Source organism: Xiphophorus hellerii, chromosome 10 (assembly GCF_003331165.1).
Source record: "Xiphophorus hellerii strain 12219 chromosome 10, Xiphophorus_hellerii-4.1, whole genome shotgun sequence".
NCBI lineage: Eukaryota > Metazoa > Chordata > Actinopteri > Cyprinodontiformes > Poeciliidae > Xiphophorus > Xiphophorus hellerii.
The window spans coordinates 851,716-871,288 of record NC_045681.1 but is presented as its reverse complement, the minus strand read 5'-3'; the positions used below and the strand labels follow the sequence as shown (position 1 = coordinate 871,288).

The 19,573-nt window shown below is 42.7% G+C and overlaps 2 protein-coding genes across 4 annotated transcripts; both read left to right on the top strand.

Moving 5' to 3' along the window:
- The first annotated feature begins 731 nt into the window (after positions 1-731).
- On the top strand, positions 732-10,017 carry csnk1e (casein kinase 1, epsilon). The gene is made up of 11 exons (XM_032575065.1): positions 732-1,017; positions 1,989-2,086; positions 2,884-2,994; positions 3,063-3,211; positions 3,981-4,209; positions 4,282-4,452; positions 4,531-4,679; positions 4,978-5,176; positions 5,247-5,392; positions 6,406-6,459; positions 8,040-10,017. The coding sequence occupies exons 1-10, from the start codon at positions 983-985 to the stop codon at positions 6,436-6,438; spliced, it is 1,320 nt and encodes a 439-aa protein (XP_032430956.1). The 5' UTR covers positions 732-982; the 3' UTR covers positions 6,439-6,459; positions 8,040-10,017.
- Positions 10,018-10,959: 942 nt separating this feature from the next.
- Positions 10,960-19,328, top strand: tmem184ba (transmembrane protein 184ba). 3 transcript variants are annotated; one of them, XM_032575062.1, is made up of 9 exons: positions 10,960-11,485; positions 12,998-13,198; positions 13,273-13,438; positions 14,785-14,875; positions 15,112-15,279; positions 15,355-15,524; positions 15,949-16,143; positions 16,393-16,419; positions 17,219-19,328. In XM_032575062.1, the coding sequence occupies exons 1-9, from the start codon at positions 11,366-11,368 to the stop codon at positions 17,452-17,454; spliced, it is 1,374 nt and encodes a 457-aa protein (XP_032430953.1). In that variant the 5' UTR covers positions 10,960-11,365; the 3' UTR covers positions 17,455-19,328. The 3 variants fall into 3 exon arrangements, with proteins under 3 accessions (XP_032430953.1, XP_032430954.1, XP_032430955.1); XM_032575064.1 differs by having other exon boundaries at positions 11,370-11,485; positions 12,969-13,198; XM_032575063.1 differs by lacking the exon at positions 16,393-16,419 and having other exon boundaries at positions 10,969-11,485.
- The last annotated feature ends 245 nt before the right edge of the window (positions 19,329-19,573 follow it).

The following is a 19,573-nucleotide window of genomic DNA, read 5'->3' as shown; positions in this document are numbered from 1 at the left end:
TTTAACAAGACTCAGGACTTTAACACATTAATTTCAATTAATTTACTTAAATTCCACTTTAGAGTCATTGGTTTAGAATTATGTCATAAACAAACTTAAACTCAATTAAATTTACTGAAACATGCAGAAAACTGAATGTTTTTAAAATAATTTCACACCTAAAACAGTTTTGTCCTTTTTTATGAGATGCACAAAGTTTCTCTCAGATCTTCAGATGTTTTTGACCAGCAGAAGTTTAATTCAAGGTCACTTTAAGACAGATATTTAGCTAGCAGGTTAAGTATCTAACTTGCTAGCTGAGCTAGCAAAGTTAACACTTTGCTAGCTCAGCTAAACGCTTACCTAGCAAGTTAAATATTTAGTTAGGAAGTTAAGTCAGTGTGTTTTTTATAGTAAATGTTCACAGCAAAAAGGTATAGAGGGTTGAAGACATTATACAGTACTGTAGAAATATTTAGTTTGCTAGCTAGATACGTAAACTAAATATTATGTTAGATGTTTATTGCTAATTTAGCCAGAAACGACATATTAAGTTTACAACAAAGATAACAAAACTAAGTATTTAGTTAGCAAGTTAAGTATATTTAGTTAAGCTAAACGTTTGTTAGCAGCCATGCTCCAGTTTAGGTGAACTTTTCCTTCGCTGCATGTTGGTGAATGTTTCTGATTGCGTAAGCTCTGGATGTGCTGCTGCTTTAAGAACATCCGGGCATCTCTGGCTGTCTGCGGATGACATCATTGATATTGTGAGCGGTGTAAACCGAGAGCGGACTGGGTGTGAGGCGCAGCCACGCAGCGGAGAATCAGCGACTTTTAGGCTTTTATTTATATTTTATTTCTCTGACTTCAGTCCAAAATGCAGTGAAGTCGAAGCGCCGCAGCGGGAGGGACGGAGAGGCAGCGCGGCGTGCGGGCTGCGCGTTCAGGTCACGCATCTCTGAGGCTATGATCCGTCCCGGACTCCGTCGGCGCGCCGCTGTCCATGGTCCTGACTGAGACGGAGCGACCACAGAGCCGGTGAGGAGGTCCTGGAGGTTCTGGGGGTTCTGGAGGTTCTGGGTCGTGTTGGGCTGCAGGGCGCGGTTAGGATCCGACGCTGCGGCTGCGGCCGTCGCTATCTGGGGCAGATGCGTGAAGCGTCCCGCCTTGTTGTGGCTCCTGGCGGAATATCTGCTCAGAGGCGTTAGGTGCTGCTCATTTTCCTGCGTTTGGATGCGGCTTGTGGGTTTGTTTGGAGTCGTTGGAGTGAAATGTGGAGCTGGTTCTCATGGAGCAGCGGGAGATCCGGCTTCCCTCCCTGCAGCTGCAGGACGGATCAGTTACACAACTCAGCCCGTCCTGCTCCGAACCTCAGTCATCCAGACCAACACAGGGGAGAAACAGGAAACAGCAGCGATCATTTAGATCATTTAGTCTGTTATAAGAGGGGAAAGGATTTAATCCTTCAATATCTTCACCATATGATGCTAAATATTTACAAACTAATTCATTTTTTTTGCTAACTATTTAGCTCAGACCTAAATATTTAGTCAGAAAGTTAAATATTTAGTTCAATCTATGTTAAATATGTAACAGCCTAAATATTTAACTATCTTGTTAAATATTTAGGTAGCAAATTAGATGTTTATTTTTGAACTTTGACATTTATAAATGAATGAATAATATGGTGGAAATTATTCTTTTCTGACAAATAAACCAAAATGTTGCTGATCATTTTTCTGTGGTTCCGTCAGTTTCTGACTGTTTCCAGAGTTTCTTGCTGCAGCTGCAGCTCTCGGTGTTTCTGTGGGTCGGTTCTCTTCGTTCCTCCTGGTTCCCCTGACCCAGACTCATCTTCATCACTGCTTTTACTTCCTCCTCTTCCTCGTCTCCTCCAGTTTTCTTTGCGCTCATGACACAGCAGAGTTTCTTTTTCCTGCAGCTTTGCACCACTTTGTGTTTGCTGTATTGATCAGCAGTGACTGACTGATGGTTGTGTTGTGTCCCAGAGAGGTGAAGCGCTCCGGAGCGATGGAGCTCCGCGTTGGGAACAAATATCGCCTCGGGAGGAAGATCGGCAGCGGGTCCTTTGGAGACATTTACCTGGGTGAGAATCAGCTTCCTTGGTTTACTCACACACTTCCTCAGGTTTTTGTTTCGTTTTTTGCAGTACTGTACTCAGACCTCTTCTTTTTCAATCTGAAAAGTGTGGTGTGCATTTTGTATTCAGCTGTAAGTCTGCTTAGGAAATTCATGTTGTGGGACATATTTAAGTCTAAAGACTTAAAATTTTCCTCATTTTTGCTAAAAATGGGATCAAACTCAGTCAGACTAGATGGAGAACATCTTTAAATATCAGGTTTTAAGTTAGAGTTAGATCTGAACTTTGACTAGACCCTACTGTATAGTGCGTTCTGTGACTTGAGGCGGTTGAGGCTACTGCTAATATACAATAATAATTTATCCTTGCTAGCTAGCAAAGGTATATTAGCAGCTAAATTAACAGGAAAATTGGTTCTGGTTCCTGCAGTGGAAACAGAGGGAGGAGAAAAGCTAATGTAGCTAAACGATAGCTAGCAATGCTCAAAGTGTAGCTATTGTGCTAATTCCTGCATATTTACATTGCCATGAATTGTAGTAATGTTGATTAATGTGCACTATGCTAATTAAATCAGATCAATTAAATTATTTTTTTGTGTCTGTTGTGTGTAAATTTATGGCCAGTTGGTTTGATGATGATGATCCTTAAGATGCTTCAATCAATCTGTTTGGGTCTAAGACTGTTTCTCTTGTTACATAAAAGTTTTAAAAAGTCTTCAATCTGAATTGATGAAGCCCTGTCTGTCTCTCTGTCTGTCTCTCTGTCTGTCTCTCTGTCTGTCTCTCTGTCTGTCCGTCCATCAGGCTCAAACATCGCCACAGGAGAGGAAGTGGCCATCAAGCTGGAATGTGTGAAGACCAAACATCCGCAGCTCCACATTGAGAGCAAGTTCTACAAAATGATGCAGGGAGGAGGTGAGGCTTCCAGGTGACATGAGTTTAAAAGGATCCAGTTTCCCGACGCTCCGATGTTTTCCCTCCAGTGGGAATTCCCTCCATCAAGTGGTGCGGCGCCGAGGGAGACTACAACGTCATGGTGATGGAGCTGCTGGGCCCCAGCTTGGAGGATTTGTTTAACTTCTGCTCCCGCAAATTCAGCCTGAAGACGGTCCTGCTGCTGGCCGATCAGATGGTGAGACAGACAGACAGACAGACAGACAGACAGACAGACAGACAGACAGACAGACAGACAGTCTGGGCGACCGGTCCGAAATCACAGCAGGGTTTTATATTTCTGAGATTCGCTAACATTATTGTTAGCAAATCTGGCATTTGAGAGGCTACAGTTAGCATTGATGGGCTAGTGTTAGCTTTGATGGGCTAATGTTAGCTTTGATGGGCTAGTGTTAGCTTTGATGGGCTAATGTTAGCTTTGATGGGCTAGTGTTAGCATTGATGAGCTAGTGTTAGCATTGATGGGCTAGTGTTAGCATTGATGAGCTAGTGTTAGCATTGATGGGCTAGTGTTAGCATTGCATAGGCTCGTCACTCACAACTCTTACTTTTTTTAAAACAGAACATGCTTGTCATGCGATGTCTGTAAGTTGCCGTGTTTTTAAACAGTTTACTGTGATGCAACTTGACATAAAACAGAAACAAAATGTGTAATAAAGAGCTGAAGTTGGCTTCAGGTTGATAAACTAATGTTATTTAATTTTCACAAATCAAATAAAGGTTTAACAAATCACACACTAGGTTTTAAATATTCTGGTTTTAATGTGGAATAGTGTAGTCCATGTTTGAAGAGTCTCAAAGTTTTTACATTTTGCCGCTGGAGGCACAACGGTCTGAAGTTTGGCACCAAGATTCTCACTCAGAGGAGCAAAAAGGCCGAGCAGAAGGGAGACAGAAACGTTTGGGTTCTGACTCGTACCAACGCCGGGTCGACCTTTCCTCCCCAGATCAGCCGGATCGAATACATCCACTCCAAGAACTTCATCCACAGAGACGTGAAACCCGACAACTTCCTGATGGGCCTCGGGAAGAAGGGCAACCTGGTCTACATCATCGACTTCGGCCTGGCCAAGAAGTACCGGGACGCTCGAACACACCAGCACATCCCCTACCGCGAGAACAAGAACCTGACCGGGACGGCGCGATACGCCTCCATCAACACCCACCTGGGCATCGGTAAGTTTCCCCTGCAGGGTCTCACCGCGCCGCCGCCGCCGCCGCTTCACGCCGGTGAGTTTTCCTCCACAGAGCAGTCGAGACGAGACGACCTGGAGTCTCTGGGTTACGTCCTCATGTACTTCAACCTGGGTTCGCTGCCCTGGCAAGGACTCAAGGCTGCGACCAAGAGGCAGAAGTACGAACGCATCAGTGAAAAGAAAATGTCCACTCCTATCGAGGTGCTCTGCAAAGGATACCCCTGTGAGTCTGGATGAGAAATGTGTCATTTTGAAACAGTTTGTCCTTGAGATCCTCATCATTCCTTTCTGTCTCCGCCAGCCGAGTTCTCTACCTACCTGAACTTGTGTCGCTCTCTGCGGTTCGATGACAAGCCCGACTACTCGTACCTGAGGCAGCTGTTCAGGAACCTTTTCCACAGGCAGGGATTCTCCTACGACTACGTCTTCGACTGGAACATGCTGAAGTTTGTGAGTGTCTTGTTTTTCTCTCTTTAAGTTAAGGAAACATCTTCCAGAAACTAGAGAACTTTGACTTGTTCGAATGCATCCGTTTTCTCCAGATTGTATGTTATGCCACCGTTTTCAGCCGTAAGCTCTAGATGTTCCAACTCTTTCCAAAACACATCGTCAGAAATGCATCGCTGATCATCAGGTCCACAAAGTTACATCCACACTGGACCCTTCCTTCTGGGTGCTGTCCACCATGTTTGACTGGGGTTACGAGGTATTTGTGGTGATACTGTGAGCCGTGTTGAATCCTCTTCAGGGTTCCAGCAGGACAGCAGAGGACGGGGAGCGAGAGAGGAGAGAAGGGAAGGAAGGGGAGGACCGAGCCGGCGCGGGTCAGAGAGGAGCCGGAGGCCGAGCCCTGCCTCCAGGTCCGAACCCTTGTGCCGCCAACCGAGTCCGGAACGAGCCAGAGACGGCTCCTTCCAACCAGGCGTCGCGTGGAGCCCAGCCGTCAGGTCAGGAGCTCTTTTGGGTAAAACACCATCAGACCAGGTTTAGTTTCTGACCGCTGTCTGCTGCGCACAGGAAACCGGTCGCCTCAGGCGGGCCGGGCCGAGAGAGCCGAGAGAGAAAGGAAGGTGGCGATGAGGCTCCACCGCGGCGCCCCCGCCAACGTCTCGTCCTCTGACCTCACTGCACGCCTCGACCAATCACGCATCACTGCCTCACAGGTAGGAAGTCTGGGATGGAGACCCCACCTTTAGCCAAGGACCTTCTTCTGCTAGCCAGTTGGGTCCAGAGAGGTACTTTTAGGGTGACGGTCCGGTTGACCTGGTTCTACTGGAACCAGAACTCCACCATCTGCTCCACCTCCAGCTGCTGTGGTTCTGAGTCAAACCAACCTGTTCCCCTCCTGGCCTGTGGGGGCGCTGCACCAAGAACCACTGAAGGAAACCACACAAAAACCTCTGAAGACACTGAGAGCAACTTCCTTCTTCACCAGATGGAAACAAGATGGAGGCGTCAGATTTTAGTGTTGGAGGATTTCTCTTTAGTCTTTGGCTGAAGACCAGGAGCCATTTCTGCTGCTAGCACTAGGCTAGCATGTTAGCTTTGGTTGGATTTACCCAGAATGCCCTGTGCTGTAGTCCACTTATAGCTTTTGGAGCGGACTCCGGTCCACTTGGTGTTCACATTCAAACTGAACCAGAGTTCAGTTCAACCAAACCCAGACTGAGGTTTGGAGGACCAGAGGTCAGAGGTCAGAGGTCGATTAGCGTTTACACCTCCAGCTGGACTGGACTTTGACTAGGCAAATGGACTGGAGTTGGATTAAAGTGGACTGGGCAGAGCTGAAGGCTGAATGCAGCCTTAAAAAATTATTTGCACATTTAGATTGACTCTGTTTTCCTCTAATTCAGAAAAGGGTCGAATATTAACTGACGATGAGTGAAAAGAAGCAGATGAAGAAACGAAGGACTGAAGAAAATTTTCAACTAGAGAGAAAATTTAATCAAGAAACTTTTATCACCGAGAATCTGTTTCCTGTATCTCTATAGATGTTGGCTCGTCTTTGACAGAGTTTTATTAAAAAATAATATTTTCTTCTTGTTTGACCAGAATATGGATGAAGAACTTTATGTTCGTGTTCTCAGACGATCTGAACCAGGAGGGTCTGCAGGTTTAGGACTCTGAGTTTTTAGCATCTGAGCTGCTTTAAGCTCCTCTGTTCTCCTCCATGCAGGTCAGTGTCCCGTTTGAACATCTGGCAAAGTGACATCCTGCTGGCGAGCTGCAGGTCAGTAACACAGAAACACCTTCACAGCATCAATCATCTGTTCCTGGAGGAAACATGGCAGCAGCTGATTGTAGATTAGCCTTCAGTCAGACTCAGCTTTTCCTTTTACTGACTGACAGCATGCAGCTTTAGCCGTTCTGCTCACAGCGTCCTGCAGGAGTATTCACACCCTTTAACTCTTTCACCTTATGAGGTGTTAAAACTTTATGGGTTTTTATTGGGACTTTTAAGGCAGCCGACAGGCGCAGACAGCAAAACACAGGAATGGTGTAAACTCCAAAACACACACGAATGAAAAAGGAATGAAAAAGGAAAGTCCTGCAGATAAAAACATCCTGCAAGCGCAAAAAATAGAAGTAAAAAAATACAATGAAGAAAACAGATGCAAAATAAAATTAGCTGAAGCTAATGCTAAGCCGTTAAACACAGAGAAAAATGATGGAAGCTAATTGTAAACTCCTAAACACAAAAGATTAGCAGACGCTAACTCTAAATTACTAAGTACATAAAAATTGTTGAAATTAACACTGAACTGCTAAACACATTTAAAAATCATAAAGTCTCTAAAACAAATCTATCCTCCAAAAAAAGGTTTAGTTGAGACCAAATCAACAGGCTGAAGATTTTATCACCCAGGTTTTATTAGAAAAACAATAAATAACGCAAATGGAAATGATTGATTTTGTTTTAACTCATCATGTGATTAATTGATTTATTGCTAATTGTGACAAGACTAGCTGGGAATTAATTTAAAAATATATCTTCACTGCAAAAACACAAAATCTACCAAGTAATTTTGGTCTAATGCAAATAAGTGAAAATAAAGCAAAACAAGAAACTTTTCATTGAGATATAGAAGCTTGTTTTAGGTAAATTATTCCTTAATATTGATGAAAAAGTTCTAATTGCTGTTCCCTAGCAACCTCTGCCAAGCCCCACCCGTTCCCTAGCAACCCGTCAAGCCCCGCACGTTCCCTAGCAACCCCTGCCAAGCCCCGCCCATTCCTTAGCAACCCCTGTCAAGCCCCGCCCGTTCCTTAGCAACCCCTGCCAAGCCCCTCCCATTACCTAGCAACCCCTGCCAAGCCCCTCCCATTACCTAGCAACCCCTGCCAAGCCCCGCCCGTTCCCTAGCAACCCAGTTCCAGTTCCACTGGCAGATTATTTCACTTAAAACAAGACATATTTCCCATATTATAAGTGAAATAATTTACCAATAAAACTACAGCTATTTCATCAATGATAAGAAATTATTGACTTAAAACAAGTTTCTATATCTTGATGAAAAGTTATTTGTATTGTTTTATTTCAACTAAACAAAAATAAGATTTTTGTTTTTGCAGTTTTTGATCAACAAGTTAGGAAACTGTACAACTTTAAGACCCTTTTCAAAAGTTTTTAATTAAAATATTGCATGTAAATTTTGTGCTCAGCACGTAAAGAAAATAATGTAAAAAAACAATTTTTCATTTGTAACTGAAGGATAAATAAATAAAAGCCTTTTGGCCCCTGAGTTTTCTCAGCTGCCGTTAAACCTTCCGGTTTTGTGACGTTTCTTTCTTTTGTGTCCCATCATGTAGCAACCGAAGGGCATCGAACCCCCGACTTTCAAATCCAAATCGAACAAATGAAGGCATGAATGGTGAGGGAGGCGGTGGGCGAGCGAGGACCCAGAGCGTCTGTCCGTGTGTCTGCCGGTGGGAGCAAAGCCTGATGGGAAACCAGTGGAAGAAGGAGAACCTCCAGCTGAACCAGTTTGGGCTTCGATCAGCGCTGGTACCGGGAGCTGGGCGCTAAGCTTCGCTCCTCTTCACCTTCACATCAACACTGAGGCTCAATTTGCACAAAAAACAGAATGAAAACATCAAAGTGCACAAAAAGGACTAAAATTACACAACTGTGATTTATACGTGTAGTCGATCAAAAAAGATCAATTTGCTTTTGTTTGAGAGTTAAATCTGCAGCTTCTGCTGTTATTTATTCTGATCTAAAGTTGAAGCCAGATATTTACATACTCTGTATAAAACGACATTCTCACACTCTGAGGGTAATTTTCCTGTTTTACCCCAGTTAGGGCAAACCTTATTTCTATTAGTTCAATGTCAGGTTTATGAGGAAAACAATATTTCTTAATTTCCTCTCAATTCGGATCAAAGCTTCTCAGGATGGTTTGCTGGAGTGGATCCAAACGTTTCAGTTTTTCCTCTGATTGGATTCCATTAAAATCTTTAATCAAGTTCATTTCAGGGTCTTTAATTAATTAGTCAATTTAATCAAAAACGAGCAACAAAATCTCAATTCAAAACCCCGATCATCCATGGAGCTTCTGGATTGTGGATGCTAACGTTAGCACTAGCTAATGCTAACATGTTTAGCATTAAGATGCTATCTCAGGCTAGCATAGCTTTGCTGACAGGCCGCCTTCTTTTAACAACAGCAGTCTTTTCCAGCATCCAATCAGATTAAAGCAGAAATTAACCAGAGAAGAAGCTTCATCCTCCATCGCTCTTCTGTGTGCGTCATATTTACGGCCGTACCAGAAACGCATGAATACAAAGGTTCCGAACAAAAAAGATTCATTAAAATTTTTACTGCAATTAATTCAAATCAACGTGTCAAAGTTCCTGTGATGCTTGTCTCTGTGTCTGTCTACAGACTGTAAATTGTTTTTTTATGTTTCTTTTTTTAGCGATGGCTTCTTCATCTCCGAGCCGTTCAGCCCAGACTGAACGACGTGGAAACTGAGCTATTTTCAAACAATAAGTTTAGTTTTTGATGCTGTTTTACGCCAAACTGCAAAAACACAAAATCTACCAGGTATTTTTGTCCAGTTTCTGCTGCAAACATCTTATTACACCTGAAACAAGACAAAACTGACTTGCAAGACATAGTAAATAATTTCTTTATACTATTGAAAAAGCTTCAGTTTCACTGGTCAAATCTCATAAACTTGGTTTATGAATGTTTAAATTCAAAGAAATTCTTTATAAGTTGTTTAAAATGCTGATATCTATCAAACCAGGATGGTTTATGTACGGTAATCCTTACTGCCCTAAAACAGGAAAAGCTTACTGTGATTTATTGTCAGAACCTTTTTACACAGAGGATTTATATCTGGTTTCAACCTGCAGCCTTGGAAGCTAAATCAAAAGTTTGGGTCTCAGTCGGAGAGGATCAGAGGAAAAGAGTGAATGTGAGAAAATCTGCAGTGAAAAAGTTTCTGCTTTTGGAAAGTCTCCATCTTTGTTCGTGTTCTTGTGTCTTGCTTCTGTTTCGCCTTCAGCTTTGCTTTAAGGACTCAGAGGAAATGTCCGGATCAGGAAAGACGTGAAGAAGATTAACGAATAAAGTTAATCGAACGTGAGCAAGTGGACGTGTACAGCAGCAGGAGTGTAGATACGACTCAGCAAAATGTGACAGAAAGCTTATTTTTCTTTCATAAACCTTTAGAGTCTGAGACAAAAAGGAAAAACTGGTGACTGTTTTCCTTTTTCCTGCTTTGGTTTTATGACTATATTGGTGTTTATTTTCAGATTCAATAAAAGTATACGCAGCTTACCCAGACTCCTGGTCTTGTTTCATGGGTAAGAATGGCCTAGTCAAAGTTCAGAGTTAAATCCTCCATGAGCTCCAGCGGTTAGAGATGTAAATAAGTTGCAGCAACAACTACAGTGGATGGAGGTGAGCAATCATCTTCAACTAATACATCCACACTGGTTCTTCCACTTACTTGACATTTAAATTTCATTTTTAAAATCTTTTAAAGGTTGAATTTGTTTTGTTTTTATATTATTTTGCACATAAATCAGTCTGGTTAAATCATGGTCACAAATATTATAAATAAAACTATCAGCAATGCAAAGCCATGACCTCCATCTGAATTTTTGTAAAGTTTGATTTCAAGGAAGGTAAAAAAAATCATTCAGAATTTTATTAGATTTTTTCTGACTGATCTAAATAAAAATGTTTGTTTTGGTTTCAGACTGTGATGTGAATGGAAATATCTGGTTTCAGATTTATACTTTACAAAATATTGCAATAACAAGTTTAGGTCCCACCAGCTGATGACAAATTTTAAGTAGTATGATATAACTAGTAGTAGTAGTACATATTTTTTATTTTTAGTAGTAGCTACAGTACTAAAAGGTACTTTTAGGATTAGTTTTACTTCACCAGGCTTTTGACTTTTACTTAAATTTGTTGAAGAAACAGTGCATGGTCCATTGTTTCTGTTCTGTTCATTTGACATCTGAATGGCCCAACAGAATCAGCAAATACACAAGAATAGAAAAACAATGAAGCTTGTTTATAAATATAAAACTAAGTCTTTTACTTGTTTTAGTAAGAGACCTTCATAATAAAACTCAAATAGAAGTAAAAAGCACTTTTTTAACCCAGAGTTACTCAAGTAACTAGTAAATATAAGTAGTTAGAAAGTTGATGAGGAGCGTCATTTCCCACGCCAGGCCCAGTTTGGACAGGAAACCGAGCAGTTATACGTCACCGCCATCATCTGCGAGTCCCAGAATAAAGCTGCGCAAACTCACTGCGCTCAGGACTTAAGCCCCGCCCTAAACTGGAGTGCTTGTCATCTGATTGGTTAAGACAGTTCGCCCTGGTGTAATGGGCGGAGCTACTGTGATGTGGCGTTATTATTAATCCGACTGAGATTCTACAACGGAGCCGTTACCAAGAGAGAGGACGGACCGGACCGAACCGAACTGACTGCTTATAAACTCAAACACCTACCCGAAACATCAGAAATGGACCAACGGAACCAGTTAAAGAGAACCGGAGCTGCGGAGCGTGCGAGCTGAACTTTTAGCGGGGAGTTTAGTTGTTTAGGTGGGAGACGGTGAGAGTTGCCGGGCGGTCGGTCGGTCGGTCCTCCGGGGAGCCAACATGGATGTCCAGGGAGAAACGGGGCGCCTCTGAGGAACACTTCCGGCCGTTTCTGGGTTACTGGAACCGAACAGTTCTTCTGGAGCAGCGCGGAGAGGTTCTGAAGCAGGGCTCAGTTCACCAGGTGAGTCCGGACCGGATAAAACTATCATCTCTTCTCAGTATGCTCTGTCTTTATTTAATTAGTTAAATAAAAAAACCAGTAATTTTTATGACACCAGTGTCATATTTATATTATAATTTAATCACATTATTTTTCATTTAATGCTAATCACGAAAATAATTATTTTATAATACGGTTAAATTGTTCGTTTCAATATATTTTAAATACAGTTAAAGATATTTAACCACATTATCAATTTATTGGGATCATTTAAAAAGTAAAGCAGAAATATAATTTTATTGTTATTGCCACTAACATAATCCAGTCTGGCTGACTCCTTTCCATCTGTTGCTTTATTCCTCACTTATTACTCCTGTGTGTGTGTGTGTGTGTGTGTGTGTGTGTGGGTGGGTGTGTGTGTGTGTGTGTGTGTGTGTGTGTGTGTGTGTGTGTGGCCCCGCTCTAGGTGACCTTTGTCACCTTCCTAGTGAAACAGCCAGCTGTCTTTTTGCCTCCATGCAGCATCGTTTACATCCCCATTGTTTTCCCTGCTGCTCCTGGTTGGTCCATCGGTTTAATGAATCCCCCCAAAATAAAATAATCTCATGGTTCCTACTGGAGATGCACCGATCCAGCAGCCAGAACCGGACGATTTTTCTCAACAAGTCAAACAGTGACTTGATTAAATGCATCAGAAATAAGTTTCAACCGTTTTCTGTACATGAACACTTTAACAAACATTTGTTTTTAGCTTAATAAAAATCAGAGAAGGATTTAGACGTTTGCTTTAAAACTGATCAGAAAATGTGCTTTAAACAATCTGCAGTGATCATTTATTTACTGAAATGTCAACATTTCATTTAAAAGTTACTGAAAAATCTCCAACTTCAAGTCTGGAAATTAGATTTTGTAGGAACGTTTTGATGATACTTTCCTCCAGATAGACGAATAAATCTTTCCTCTGAAGGTCCGGTTAGAGAGTTAGCTCACCTGCTTAGCAATAAACTAAACGTGATATTTTAATGAAACAATTAAATTACTGCAGGTTCAGAAAAGGCTGTCACATTTTAGCTGTAATCAAAGAAAAGTTGAATGTTTTCTGTTTTGTTTCTAACCAAGCCGGTTTTTCTGGACGTTTGCGGTCCGACTGCACCGAGCATCGGACCTACAGCCCGACCAGGAACACATGAACACAAAGGTTCTGGGTGTAATGTTTGTAGTAAAAAAAGCGGCTCAAGTTTTAAACGTGTCAGAATCAGTTTAATGAAAGTCCCGACCCGGTTTGAATGTTTGGGCCGGTTCTGACTGATCTAATGGCTGCTGGGTTGAAACCAACAGAATCAATATGTGAAACCAGAGAGAAACCAGAGCACACACTGACTCATTGTTCAGTGAAACCAGACCGGTCTGGTTCTGACCCGACGGCAGGCGGTCAGATCTGGGCTGCAGGTTGATGATTGATGATGATGATGATCGACCGGCTCTTCGTCACGTCTTCCTCCAGCTGGTGAACGTTTACTGCTTCCTGTCCAGATGTTCAGGCTGCGGCGCCGGGACGTCCCGCCGGGCCCGGACCCGGACCCGCTCACCGCCGCCCCCATGGGGCCCAATATCTCCTGGCTCCAGGAAGCGCCGCTGCTGGGGTCGGACCGGCCCACCTTCCTGATGTCGCCGGCGGCGCAGGCGGTGTCCGGCTTCTTTGTCTGGACCGCGCTCATCCTCACCTGTCACCAGGTAACGACCAGACCAGCAGGACAGTTAGCCGCAGTTAGTTCTGGTTCTGACTCTGGTTCTGGTTCTGTGTCCAGATCTACATGCACCTGCGGTTCTACAGCGCGCCGCAGGAGCAGCGCCACATCGTCAGGATCCTCTTCATCGTTCCCATCTACGCCCTGGACTCCTGGCTCAGCCTCCTCTTCCTCACCAACGACCAGTTCTACGTTTACTGTGACAGCGTCAGGGACTGCTACGAAGGTCAGCCAACATCCAACCAGGCATCCAACCAGGCATCCATCAGTCTCTGTTTTTTCCACATATTTTAAATGCAATAATTGTAGAAATTGTTGACATAAACTATTGATCATTTTTTTCTACTCGGACGTTAAAAACTATTTGAAATCAACTGAAAATTATAAATCATATTTTGGAGAAACTGCGAGAATTTAACATGAAAAACCGTCAAGAAACTTTTATCAGACTCTGATGTTGAAAGTTGAGCTTTTCTGTTTGGTGACGTAAATTCAGCAAATGTCACCTGGTGGTTTATAACTGGTGGAGGTTCTGATGGAGGTTCTGGTGGTTTATAACTGGTGGAGGTTCTGGTGGAGGTTCTGATGGTTTATAACTGGTGGAGGTTCTGATGGAGGTTCTGGTGGTTTATAACTGGTGGAGGTTCTGATGGAGGTTCTGATGGTTTATAACTGGTGGAGGTTCTGATGGAGGTTCTGGTGGTTTATTGTCAGGATGACAGTTGGTGAAAGTCGTCTGATTGTCTTTGTTTTCCTTTTCGGACTGAAATATTCTGGTTCTGACTCGTTGATGTCAGAGTGAATTCGCTCTGATTCATCATCTGGACAGAAACGCCGTGGATCTCCTACGTCACATCGCCGCGCTCCTTCCTCCTCCATCCTTACATGGCGCATCTTTCCTCCTCTTCCTCTCCTCTTCCTCCTCCTCTTCCTCTCTTCTTCTTCTGCTCAGATGTGTTTTCCTGGCAACCTGTTGCATGGCAACCGTGCTCAGACATCCTCCCCCTGCATCAGATAATGGATTCTTCTGCAGAATCTCTTGGCTGTTGCATCACCATGGCAACCGCCGGCAGGGTGAAGGATGGGTGGAGGCCCAGGTGGAGGCTGCATCCTTTTACCTGGGTTCTGTCTTTCAGGCGTCGGGTGGAGTCGGTACAAACGGGCGGAGAGATGAGAATCTTTTAGTGTAAAATGTTCATAAACAATTTTTAATTAAATTTTTCTTTACAAACGATCCAAAGATTCTGGAAAAGACTGTAAATAAAAAAAATATTTACTGTATCAAATTCAGTTTATATTTAAACAAAAATAGATTTGTGTAGCTCTGTCACAATAATCAATAATCGATGAATATTGATCTTGATTAAGAACTCCCATTAGCATGATTTATCGTTTTCTCTTCTCCAAATTTTGGTCGAAAACTCTTCAGTTTGTTTTTAACTAAACATCGTCTGAAGTTTTGTTTCATAGATTTCATTTCATTTGTTTGATTTATTTTGTATATTTAAAATGTTTTTCCTGACAAATCCATGAAAAGTAACAATCTTCTTCTTCTTCTCCTGTTGTCTGCAGCGTTTGTGATTTATAACTTCCTGAGTCTTTGCTTCGAGTATCTGGGCGGAGAGAGCGCCATCATGGCGGAGATCCGGGGGAAACCTATCGAGTGAGTCCAGAGAAAAACCTTCTCCTCTAATCAATAATCAATCAATCTACAAATTATTCTCACAATTAAAGCTTAATCACATAAAAAATTCACATTCTGCAGTTTTCATATATATACAGGATCAGAAATGCATTAAAATATATTTGCTGCATTTCTGCATTAAAGATGTATTTATATCCAGAATCAAGTTTTCATGTTATCCAGAATCACTGACAGAAGCTGCCCATCGTCTCCAGGTCCAGCTGTTGCTACGGTACCTGCTGCCTGCGCGGCCGCCCGTTCTCCATCGGGTTCCTGCGGTTCTGTAAGCAGGCCACGCTGCAGTTCTGCGTGGTGAAGCCGCTGATGGCCGCCGTCGCCGTGCTGCTGCAGGCCTGCGGCAGATACAGAGACGGAGACTTGGAGTGAGTCCGGCCGCAGACCCGCACGCCTCAGACGTCTAATCTGTGTCTAATCCCGTTCCCGCCTTCTCGCCGCAGCGTTGCCGGCGGTTACCTGTACGTCTCCATCGTCTACAACGTCTCGGTCAGCCTGGCGCTCTACGCGCTCTTCCTCTTCTACTCCTCCACCAGAGAGCTGCTGAGCCCCTACAGACCCATGCTCAAGTTCCTCACCGTCAAGTCCGTCATCTTCCTCTCCTTCTGGCAGGGTAGGAGTCTTCATCACTCTTCATCATGGAGTCTTCATCACATCCGTTAGCAATGCCAGGCTACCAGCTTCTCTGTCTCAATGATGTGATAAAGTACTGGGATGTAATGACCTAACGCTACACACACCGTCCCCACCCTGAGTCACGGTGGTGGCAGCATCATGCTGTGGGAAGCAGGTCGATGGATGGAGTTAAATCAGAACCAGCAGCCAGAGATATGGTTCAGATCAGAGCAGATTCATGGCTTACAACAGCCTAGTCAAAGCCCAGGCCTGAATCCAGTGGCCGAACGTAAAAGTTCACAGATTTTCTCCAACCAAAATAAAATATTCAGAATCTGTAGAATCAGATTTCCCTTCAAGTCAGAAATCTTTCACTGAACGTTTCTGGTTTTAGTTTCACTTCCTGTTGTTTTTTTGTTCAGGCATGTTGCTGGCCATCCTGGAGAAATGCGGGGCCATTCCTCAGATCAACTCTCCGGAGGTTTCCGTGGGCGAGGGCACGGTCGCCGCCGGTTACCAGAACTTCATCATCTGCATAGAGATGTTTTTTGCAGCTCTGGCCCTTCGGCACGCTTTCACCTACCAGGTCTACATGGACAAAAGCCTCAACTCCACAGGTCAGGGCGCTAAGCTAGGTGCTAGAGCGCTAAGCTAGGCGCTAGAGCGCTAAGCTAGGCGCTGGAGCGCTAAGCTAGGCGCTGGAGCGCTAAGCTAGGCGCTAGAGCGCTAAGCTAGGCGCTAGCTTTCAGAGTGCTAATCTTTGCGCTAGCTTCCAGCTAGCTGCTCCAAAGCCTTTTTCTTCTCCTCATTCGGTTCTTATTTGCTGACTCAGCTTCGTGTTTCTTTCCTCTCTGCTGCACATAAAGGATTTATTTCTACATACGGAGAGTTTGGTAGGTTTAACTTCTACCGCCTCGTTGTGTTTTTATGTGTCTGGTTTGAATCCAGTTGTTGTTGTTTTGTTCACTAGGGCGTAACGAGGATTTTGATTGAAATGAAACCAAAACCCAAATGTTTGGTTCATTTTACCAAAAATCAGAAACATCTTAAAATCCTTCAGTGTCAAATTGAAAAAGTTTCACACTGTGAGGAATGTTTCAGTTAATTTAGATTCATAAACATTTATATCTGCAACATAAACACTGACCTGGTTTGAACAGTAGATGGCGCTGCACATTTATAGTTGAAACCAACAGGATGTTATGACAGAATGTCAGACTCACTAGATTTAAAGAGAGAGAGAGAAAAGTCCAAATATTAACAGAATAATGACACAATTTCTAACCAGATGAAATCATTGCAGGAGTTTTCATAAAATTACAACTTTATTCTTTAAACTATTCTCATCGTTTAAAAAACTTAATCCTGTCAGTCTGGGCCTGAAATACAGAAGGCTTGCCATAGCTTAATATGAAGATGTTGTTTTATTATAAATCAGCTTGCCATACTCCAAGTCCAGATCCTGTCCTGTGATGTCATTTCCTGCTTTTCTTGCATTGTTTTGGTGTGGATAGTTTAGATTGGAGTTTAATCTGCAGATTGATTCTCCTTTAAATAAATCAGATTATTTTCTGAATCATTTTAACCGTTACACTCATGTTGTTTGTTTGTTATTTTAGTTTTATGTTTCCTCTTGTTTTCGCTGAACTGAATCAGTTTGAGCCGCTGACTCTTCCTCCTCCTCTTCCTCAGGCCGCTGTGCCCCGATGAAGAGCATCTCCAGCAGCCTGAAGGAGACGATGAGCCCCGGCGACATGGTCCAGGACGCCATCCACAACTTCTCGCCGGCCTACCAGCAGTACACTCAGCAGGCCACGCTGGAGCGGGGGGCGCCGCCGCTGCGGGCGCCACGCCCTGCGGCGGCGGCGCTCAGCGCCCTCGGCGACACAGAGAAAACGCTGCTGCTCAGCTCAGACGACGAGTTCTAGAGCCGAACGCTTTCTGCTGTCAGACTGAAATCTAAAGAGAATCAAACCCGACGCAGACTGGTTATTCTGGGAGGATTTATGGGGAAATCAGGAACCTTCAGGCAGAAACTGGAGCAAAACACTCAGAAGTCTGAGTCTGTGGAAACTCAGCCTGATTAAATCTGAACCGTTTAAATCCTCTAATATAACCTTATTTTTATACTTTTATTTTTTCTTCCTAAATATGTCGCTCAGTCGAAATCTATTCTTTAAAACTGATAGTTTTTCTTAAAATATCTTCTTCAGATTGTTTTACCAAACGATGGAACGACCTGAAAATATGGGCCAATACCGATTTTTACCAATTAAATATCAATATTAATAATTGGTTATTATAATTGTACAATATGATGGAAAGGAACATCTTTTTTTATTTAAAAAATATATTTAGATTGTTTTCCCATATTCTGATATTTAGATACTTAAATATCAGTTTTAATAACTCGTGGATTCACACAATACAATGGAAGTAAACATTAGCTAATATCGTCTTCAGATTGTTTTACCAAAAGATGGAACGATCTGAAAATTTGGGCCAATATTGATATTAATAATTGTTTATTTTTGTTGCACGATATGATCAAACAATGTGATCAAAGAACATGATAGGAATAAACATCAGTTATTAATATCGGCCCAGTTTCACTTATTGGTCCGATATATTAATAAATGACTAAGATCAGCAGATTATGACATTAATTACGATAAAAACGCTCCTGGTGCGGTGCACCGAGAAATCAGCTCTGATTTTCTTTAATTTAAAAAATCGGCCGATGCATCCGATCTTCCTCCACAGATCTGAGAATCTGGATGTAAACGACGGACACTCTCTGTTGCAAACTTAGCGATTTTTCTTGCTATATTTATTGACATTTCAGACAAACAATCGGTATCGGTGAAAATCATCGGGTGGTAAAGATCGATGACCGGCCAGAAAACTGCAGCTTTGATTCCTGGTCGTCATTCTGCTCTTAAATATTTAAGATAATTTTATCTTAAATATTGAGTGGCTTAAAAATGTGACATTTAACTTAATTTTGTTTAAATGATTTGGTTTATAAATCCAGCTCTGTGCTGCTTCCAGGTTTGTGTTTGATGGATTACAATCAGCCAAGCCAACACCGAGGTCACCAGCATTGATCCGCTTCATTGACATTCACACCAGTTTGATAACTGGGTCAAAGGTCACTGCAGCTTTTATTGATGATGGTTTTTATCTTTGGATAATTATTATTTCTAATGCAGGAAAAGCAGCGACTCTGAACCCAAATGATCCAGAAACTGGAAATATTCACTGATTTCTTCTGGATTTAACAGCTTAAACGTTTAAATCTCCGCCGGTCAGCATTGCAACATCGTTTTTTAGTTTTGTTGTTGTTCCTGTAACTCTAACAGTCAGGCCCTGAAATGCCAACAGACTCAATTAAAAAGTGAACATAAAGTTTAAATTTCCTGTTTTTCTTCCATTTGGAAGCACTTTTTTTCTCCCTCTGGAGCTTTTCATGTGGTTTTTGTTTAGATCTCCCCACAAGCAGCTGCTCTTTCTGTTTTTTACTCATAATTGGACTTGAGTCATCTGGATGAGTCATGGTCAAAATGCCAGCTTGTTTACTTGCTAGTTTCATTACTGCGCTGTAGTTCCGGCCGTGGCCGCCAGAGGGCGCGCTAAGGATCATTTTAACGCTTGTTTTGGTGACGTGTGTTCAGTCCAGAGAAAATCTAAGATGTTAACTGATTCTTTTTGTATTTTTATTTGAGTAACTTTGTTTTTAGTTGTTTCAGTCGTTGCTGTGATGAACGGATGAATAAAATAAAAACTATTGGGTTTGAATTGAGGTGAAAACGTCGTTGATCCTGGATGTTTTGACGTCATCGGCACGTTTCCAGCTGCTCCTGACGTAGTGAGTGAGTGTGTGTGTGTGTGTGGGGGGGGGGTGTTTGGGAGCAGAACGACTCAGCAGATTGAGGTTCCCAGTGAAACCTGAAAGGAACCAGTTTGGAGCTCAAACCAGTTCCTCTTCTTCTCTGAGCCGCTGGAATTAAGATGGCGCCAGGATTCCTGCTGAGCCTGGAAAAACCT